This window comes from Hyperoodon ampullatus (genome assembly GCF_949752795.1).
Source record: "Hyperoodon ampullatus genome assembly, chromosome: 10".
NCBI classification, from domain to species: Eukaryota; Metazoa; Chordata; class Mammalia; order Artiodactyla; family Ziphiidae; genus Hyperoodon; species Hyperoodon ampullatus.
In genome coordinates this window covers 96,650,317-96,658,909 of record NC_136923.1, presented here as the reverse complement: position 1 = coordinate 96,658,909, position 8,593 = coordinate 96,650,317, and the positions used below count along the sequence as shown (strand labels likewise).

General features: G+C 48.3%; 1 protein-coding gene across 1 annotated transcript; it reads left to right on the top strand.

Annotated features, from left to right (window-relative positions):
- Nucleotides 1-2,907: 2,907 nt before the first annotated feature.
- Nucleotides 2,908-8,370, top strand: EDN1 (endothelin 1; the record flags this gene model as incomplete). The annotated part of the gene is made up of 5 exons (XM_079713874.1): nucleotides 2,908-2,971; nucleotides 4,532-4,700; nucleotides 6,026-6,184; nucleotides 6,341-6,454; nucleotides 8,268-8,370. The coding sequence occupies 5 exons, from the start codon at nucleotides 2,908-2,910 to the stop codon at nucleotides 8,368-8,370; spliced, it is 609 nt and encodes a 202-aa protein (XP_079570000.1).
- Nucleotides 8,371-8,593: the final 223 nt, after the last annotated feature.

The window sequence follows — 8,593 nt, the reverse complement described above, 5'->3', positions numbered from 1 at the left end:
GTGCACACCCACGTGAGGGTGCGTCTTGGAAACTCGCGATTCAAAGACATGGGGGCAAGGTGGGCCTTGGAACAATGCGACCCTCCCGGATCTGAAATCCTGTGCATTGACTTGAGCAGAAGGCCCGGGGTGACGGGTCGGGGCGGATCACTGCTGCCCACTTTTTGTATTTATTTGTCATTCAAATACTTCACAGGATGACACAGGAGAGGAGGGCGGGCTGTGGAAAGGCTCGTGGGCTGTTTCATTTTGCTTCACTTCTCCACCTGATCGTTGGGCGCTGCTGGCACCTGCCTGGGCAACCTCACGGAGGTGGGTGTGGCATCGAGAGATGGGCTTCCCTGCCGGAGGGTGGCCCAGGCTGGACCTGGAAGGACTGGGAGGGACCAGGCGGTAGTTTCCGGGGAGCTGAGGACAGGTTGGTCCTGACTGTGGCCAGTGTTTTGTTAAAGTTTCCAGGAGATTAAAAAAAAAAAAGAGTTGGGGGCGGAGGGGGCGGACCCCTGCCAAGACATATTTCCCAGGCCACCTCTCCCTCCCTGGGGGAAGCTTGGATCCTGTGAATGTGACATCAGCTCTCTTCTGCTCTCCTGTGCTCTGCGGATGGGAAGAAGTCGGAACGCACTGGCCAGGGCTGAGGCCAGCAGAGCTGGCTCCCTGCTGGCTGCCACTGAGTCCAGGGGGAGCTGTGCCCTCCGCGGCCCCCGGGGCTGGGCTGAGGCAAGCGTATAGAGGAGGGGCCGAGGGCCCAAGCAGAGACGCCTGAGGACGCGGGGGAGGCCTCTCTGGGTGTGGATGTTGGGGGGAGGGTCCCTGCCTCCCCCTATACCTCCACTCTGGCTGCAGTGGCTGGTTTAGGGGACAGAGCTCATTACGGACCTGCTACTGCTACTGTCCCCCCAGTTGTGACTTCGAGGGATGTCCAGGGAGACCAAGTGTGCCCAGGTCCACGGCTTAGGTGTTGGGATAAAATCTGTCCTTTCGATTCTAGGGGTGAAGAATAAACAGAGAGAAGGAGGAGGAAATGATTCTGTGGAATCCTCCTGAGAACTGCAGATGAATCCGCATTTGAATCCCTGCGTGTGCGTGTGTGTGTGTGGGGGTGGGGGTGGGGGGTGGATTAGAGTAAAACAAGATGAGGAAATGGAAGCAGCATCTATTTGATGGCGTCCCTAGGAGCTAGACGTAGATACATCTTTTTCGTGTGCAGGGAAGATGCTCTACCTTTATCCCATGGGCGTTACTCAGGCACACCGAGAACTTTGATGGAGAAGGGAAATTCTGGGCACCCCGGCTTTCTCACTTGACAAATGAGGCTAATTGAAAAAGCCAGGTGTCTTACATTCATGTTCTGCTGTACACATTGCAGCATGCTGTCTCCTCCGCAGTGACTGCCCTGTGAGGACCTCAAGGGGTATTTCGTGCTTATGTAGAGACAGGAAATTGTTTTGAAAACATAAGCACATTATTAAAGGCGAGGTATCGCCTGCTGCCTTATTCAGGGCGGGCATTTCCTCCTTCCCAATACTTAACCCTCTACAAGAACACCCCTTGGACTTACAAGAAAAAGCCAAAGGAAAACAGAGACCCAGAAAAGCTGTCCCGATGTAGGGAGTAAATGGAATATTCCGAGGGGCAACCCCGCTTTCCGTGTCAGGTGCCACGCCTCCCTTTCTAGGCTCCCACCTCAGGTGGCGGCGTTTCCTTCTGTTATTTGGAAGCCAAGGCTGTGGCTTTTTTTTTTTTTTTTTTTTTTTTTTTCCTCAAACATCAGCCCCGGTAGCTCTTCGTCTCCCTCTGGCGTTCCTCTCTCGCTATTTCTTTAGATTGGTGCCCCGGCAAGTGGGGGGATCCGGGGACGGGAAGAGGGTGGGCGCGAAAAGAAAAGCTGATGGGGGCTTCTAATCAGCAATCCTGAAAGGACTGGGTATGTGCCTAAAAGGATCCTTTATTTTTATTTTTTTTAAACTTCCTTTTCTTGCCAAACCCTGTCCGATCTTTCCCACTGTGGACGCAAAGAACTTGAGCCGAACAGCCTTGGTGGGCGGGGGCTGGAAGGAGCAAAGTGCGTCCATCTATCTGCCAAAATAATCTGACCCCGAGTCGGGGGCGGGGGGAGGCGTAAGCAAAGAGCGAGAGCGTCCCCTGGACTGATCAGCACTAAGACATCGGAGAGACATAAAAGGCAAATGAAGCGAACAACAATTAAAAAAAAATTCCCCCGCACACAACAATACAATCTATTTAAACTGTAGCTCATACTTTTCATACCAATGGTATGACTTTTCTGGAGTCCCTCTTCTGATGCTTGAACTCCGGGGCTGGCAGCTTGCAGAGGGGAAGCAGACGGCAGCGCTGCACGGGCAGGTTTACCAAAGGTCTCCAATGGGTATTTTCTTTTTCTTAGCCCTGCCCCGAATTGTCAGACGGCGGGCGTCTGCCTCTGAAGTTAGCAGTGATTTCCTTTAGAGCCCGGCCTTATCTCCGGCTGCACGTTGCCTGGTGGTGACTAATGACACAATAACATTGTCTGGGGCTGGAATAAAATTGGAGCTGTTTACCCCCGCTCTATAGGGGTTCAGTATAAAAAGCCGGCCGAGAGCTGTCCAGGTCAGACGCGCTGCTGCCTCTGCGTTGGGACCAGCGCCGCCAGGGTCCCCGGGTCCCCGTGCGCCACGGCCGCCACCGCGTGCGTCCTCGGACCGCTCCCACTGCCTTCTCTCCTGGCAGACGCTTCTTTTTTCTCCCCGTTAAAGAGCGTTCGGGCTGAAGGATCACTTTGCGATCCGAAGAACCCGAAGCGCTAGGAAGGAACCGAAGCTGTTTTTTTTTTTTTCTGCGTTTTCCCCCCCTTCACTTCGGGTTTAGTTCGCAGTGGGGAAGGATTTTGATCCCCTTTTTTCCAGAATGGATTATTTCCCCATGATTTTCGCTCTGCTGTTTGTGGCTTTCCAAGGAGCTCCAGAAGCAGGTAGGCACGTTGACTTGTAAATCCCTGAATGCTGCCGTCTTCTTTTCCACCTTAATGCTTTTCTTGCTTCTGTGTTTTCCCCTGTTTCTTTTTATGACTGCCGCTCAGAAATCAAGTGTAGGGGAATTATTGCTCAAAGGTGCTTAAGTTTTCTAGTGGAAAAAAAAATCCTCTGTTGAAGACCGTTGCCCCTCTAGCATTAAAATAACATTATTATTGCCTAGTGTATTTCCTTGGCTTTTAAAAATACGACTCAATTAAAGCGAGATATAATTTAGCTAAATGTATGTTTGCAATATATGTGTTCATACAGGTAATAGGACATATAGGAATTTATATCTTATTCAAATACTGCTTTAATAGTGTGTTAATGTGTGAAATATTTAAACATCTCAGCTTGAAGCCAAGGAATTTTATTCAAGTCATTCAAGCAATGTATGAGCAGTAAAATCACCTGCAGAACAGCCTGGTGAAAACCACCCCCAGGTGGTTTCAGGGTGAAGCAGATGTTTTCTTTAAAATTGTCATTGTTGACTTTAGATTTCTTTCGGCAAGTTTTTGGCACTCAGAACAGTGTGGGCTCTATTTCCAGTTTTATTCACCTGTCTTGGGAGGGAAGCTAGGATAAATCTTGGCTGCTGAAGGATTTAGATAGTATGTGTGCATCTGCCCGTTTCCCTCTTTTAGGGTCAGTGCACTTTTTTGTCTTTTCATGACCCTGACTGAAGAGAAAGGATGTCAAGGGAATGAAAATCCTGGAATGTGTCTGATCATTTGAAATGTACAAAATTAGGCAGATAAGCTGCGTGGCTAACTTGTCAGTAAGAGGAAGCATGCTGCCGTGGGGAAGGGAAGACGGCAAATCCCACCCACACCATCCTGCTCCGGGGATTCAGAATTCAAAACCCACGGAACCTTGCCTGGGTCCCCGGAGCTGCTGCTCAGTTTTCCCTTAGGTCAGTGGTTTTACTGTAGAGCTGATTTCTCTTCTCTCTCTCCAATCACCTCCCCGAAGCTCTGGACCTCCACCTAAGTTCAAGAGGCGTGTCTCATCTGGGCTACTCCCCGCCTGACACAGGGTGTGAAGTGGTGGGTACTGCCCTAAACAGAAGGTCATCCCGCAAGAGGAAGTGGCTCTGAGTCTAGGAAAAGGCAGTATGATTTATTTTGTTTCAGGTTTTTGGTCATCAGCCAATTTTAAGCCACTGTAGGTTGTGTTAAGTTCCATGCAGAAGCCAACCCAAATGTCTAACAGGCAGTATTTCTAAGCGTTTCCTTGAAGGCTGCTTCAAGGGGCTGGTAAGTCCCTTTTCAGGTGGTTGTTTCCCCTGCACTTGTATAATCTCTCTGAAGGTGGATAAGCCAGTGGCGATAAAGGTGAAGTCATGTTAAGGAGGGAAAATAATAGAGTCCTTTTTGCTCTGTGTTTCTTGCTGGAGGCCGGCTGGGTGCTTCATCTGCTTTTATCTGCTCTGCTAGATGTGGCATCGATGCTGTGACCAGTGTGCCTTCGGGCCTTGGGGGAGACACTGCCCACTGACCTGCTCTTTCTCTCCCCAGCGGTCCTGGGCGCCGAGCTCAGCACAGGAGCCGAGAGCGGAGGGGAGAAGCCCTCTCCCAGTGCGCCCTGGAGGCCCCGCCGGGCCAAGCGCTGTTCCTGCTCTTCCCTGATGGATAAAGAATGCGTCTACTTCTGCCACCTGGACATCATTTGGGTCAACACTCCAGAGTGAGTCTCTAGAGGGCATCCTTACACCAGGCTTCCTCCCCTCCGGCTTCACAGGAGACTGGAGCCCAGTTACTCCCGTTACTTTTGGGTTTGGACTCTGAAGGTAGCATTTCTGACCACATGAAAGTGCCCCAGTGGGGAAAATGCCCCTCAGGAGGCTACCACTCGTCTCAGGGGAGAAACTTTGTGTTGGGCCTCCGGGGAGAATGTTCTCCATTGGGATCTGCCTGGGTTTAGGGAAAATGTTGCTGAGGTCATATGTGGCTTGGTCCAACCTGTGCTTCTCATGGGAGGGTATAGACTTAAGAGGCAGAAAGGATTATAGAGAGTTAGAGTCTAATGTCTTTATCTTACTTGTAGAAAAACTAAGACCCGAATGTTGAAGTCACTTGCCAGGATGAATTTATGGTAGAGTGAGACCTAGAACTTGGGTGTCCCGACTCCCTCCTTTGGAAAAGCCTAGAATAGCACAGAATAGAAACAGCAATAGAAACACGGTCCTTAGAGTTCCCTTCTGCCTCCCGAGTGAAGAAAGCAGTTTCCCTCATCTCCCCCTGAAAAGTAGCTCACCCATCAGAAGGAATCCTAAACAAAAATACATTGATTGTACCTGCGGTGTCCCGTTATGGTGAGGGATGACTGAAATCCAAACAAGATCAAATCAAACCAAACAAACACCACAGCGAGCCTCGTACTTCGTAAGGTGATACTTCCAAGGGGAGGACCTTATTCTTTAGGTGAGAATCACAATGGACACACTGGAAATTACTGGAGAGCCTCCTGGCGAGGAGTCCCTCTATAGTCGTATGATAATCACCAAATCACAGGAGGTGTGCAAACCTGGCGTGAACCGTGCACGCAGTAGTGTGTCTCCCCCAGCCTCCTCAGGGGGCCCTTTTAGCATTATCATGTATCACTTGAACTGAAAATCGGTTTTCGAAATCTTGTGAGTCATGGTTTTGCACGGAAGTCCCCCACCCCCACCCCCAAGACCTGTTAACTAAGTAGAGAGTCAGAAAAAGGAAGAAAATATGAAACAGATACCAAAGCAGAGATGTCATAATTTCGGCCAAAAGACAAGGCTGCTGTGTTGAGAGTTGACATGGAATTTCATTGACTTAGAAAAACTGATTTTCTCCTGGGTGGGTCCACACACTTGGGGCCGTTGACCGGCATGCAGTCCTGACTGTTAGCAACATTTGACTCTGCTGAGTTTTGCTGCCAAATCCTGTGGTGTGAGCTCCTTAGGAGCTTGCCCCAAAGAATGCAACCTTTGGAGACGATCAGCTATGCTCATAACTTTTGTTCCTCTCTTTCCATGTTAGGCACATTGTTCCATATGGACTCGGAAGCCCCTCCAGGTCCAAGCGATCCTTAAAGGATTTCTTTCCTACAAAGGCAACAGACCACAGGAAGAGATGCCAATGTGCTAGCCAAAAAGACAAGAAGTGCTGGAATTTTTGCCAAGCAGGAAAAGAACTCAGGTGAGTAGAAACACCTTTGTTTTCCTTCAGTTTTAGGCCCTCCTGACCGTCTTCCTCTTATGAGACTGTCTTCTTGTTTCAAAGAGATTAACAGAGGCATTGAGAACAACTGAAGTTCCTATTGCTGAAATGTTCTCCCTACGTGTATTTTAACAGGGACCAAGACACCATGGAGAAAGGCTGGAATAAACAAAAGAAAGGGAAAGACTGTTCCAAGCTGGGAGAGAAGTGTCTTCATCAGCAGCTGGTGGACGGAAGGAAAATAAGAAGGTAAGAGGCTCCTAAGAACAGCTGGTTCCCGTCACCTATGAATGGGCTACGCTCCTAGTCTTTCTTGCCTTGATGGGAGAAAGGCCCAGAGGACAGTAACAAAGAAAAGGGGAGTCTTTGTGTTCTCTAGAGTAAAGAAAGCAAAGGAATCCCTCTCAAATGTTTTCTTGAAGACCTTGAATGCAGACTGCTGCCCTCTGTACACTGTGGTGATTTTTAGCACACACACCTCTCATCCTAAAGGTAGATTTTCCAAACAACATCTATCTAGAGACACCTTTGTCATTTGGTCACATCTAGTTTTTGCCTCTCTGAGTCAATATATTTACAGCTTTCCCTGAGAAATTAAAAATCCTTTCAGGGAGAGTGTTGTTTTTTTTTTTAATTAAAGTGTCACGTATAATCAAATTCTTCAAAACATAACAGTTATTCAAATGACCAAAGGGAAAATAAAGTCATGAGGCAGGGTTGGTGAGAGTTAGAACATGCCATTTTTCAGGTTTATTTATTTACTTTTTAAATAGGGAAATGCATTTGGTGGAGACCCAATGTCATTCCCAAAAGATTTCTCATTTTTTAATCATGAGCTGGGATCTGGATTAGTAATACCATAGGATTGCTCTGAGCAGTTTTTTTTTTTTTTTTGCGGTACGCGGGCCTCTCACTGTTGTGACCTCTCCCGTTGCGGAGCACAGGCTCCGGACGCGCAGGCTCAGCGGCCATGGCTCACGGGCCCAGCCGCTCCGCGGCACGTGGGATCTTCCCGGACCGGGGCACGAACCCGTGTGCCCTGCATCGGCAGGCGGACTCTCAACCACTGCACCACCAGGGAAGCCCCCTGAGCAGTTTTAGAGTGATAAATCTTCCAAATCCTAAACATTTTGGAATTCACAAGCTGCAGGGAGGAATCCTGCTTTCAGATCTGCCCCATATTCTACGTTTCCGTATCATGGTCAGTGGCAACTTTTGCTGGAAATCCAGTGGCAAGAAGTCCTAGGATCCAAGTATTAGGAGCACAGGCCTGGCGGTCATGGATGACTTCTGAGTTGTTTACTGCTGATGTGGGGCCATCCTCAGCACTTCCCCTGTGCTGTTGAAGTTTCCGTATTTATAACCTCAGGCCACTAGTGCGCCTTCAGATCGCAAGATTACGTAAATCACCGTTTCTGGACTGACTTGGAAATCATTTTTTTTTTTCTATTAGCTTCCATTACATCAACTGTTAAATCAATGTTACAGTCCTTCCCTTTTTCTTTCTCCTAGAAACAGAAAACATGAAACCTGCAAAAACAATTTTTTTTTTAATTGCCGTAGAATATTGTTTTGGGTCTGCCTGTAGGCCTCTTTTTGAATATCTTTCCCACGAAGCCCCATTCAATTTCTTACGTGACTAAGAAGACATTCCTGGCTATTTGAAACCTCTGCTGACTGAGTCTCTCCATACAGTCCCACAGGGGTTGGGATAGTGCTTGGGATAGGGCTAAAGAAGAAAAGAGAATATCTCTAGTTGACCTTCAAAATTGTACTTTATAATTGTATTTAATACCCAGTTCCCTTTAGATAGGACCATTATCACCCTTATTCTCCCTGCTCACCGCCCTGCCCACCGCCATTCTAGTCATAAGAGGTAGTTTATTTTCACTTGAGGTTAGCTGAGTAACATGTGGTTTTGGTTGGGGGTGAAAGTTCAGGATCCAGATTTAGATTTGTTTTTGCCAGATTCTAATTTTAGATGTTTCTTTTGCCTAGGAATGATTTTTGTAGAAAAAAATAATAATAATAACATTTGTTTTCTCTTGTCTGGTTTTAATAGGTTGGAGGCCATCAGCAACAGCATCAAAACGTCTTTTCATGTTGCCAAGCTGAAAGCCAAGCTCTACAGAGATAAGAAAGTGACCTACAACCGAACACACTGATGGCAGGTTGTCGGGGCCTGTCTGAAGCCTTCTTCTCATCCACCAAGAGCCCTGGGCCTGACTCTGCGCTCTCTCCACGAGGCTGGGATCACAGCAAATGCATCCTCCCTGCTTAGACCACTTCTCGTTCCAGACTAGCACAGGACCAGCGCCCTGGGTGCAAACATTCCAGGAAAGGTTAAGGAGTCCCCCAGCCCGTCTTCATTTGCCTCCATCAGTGGGA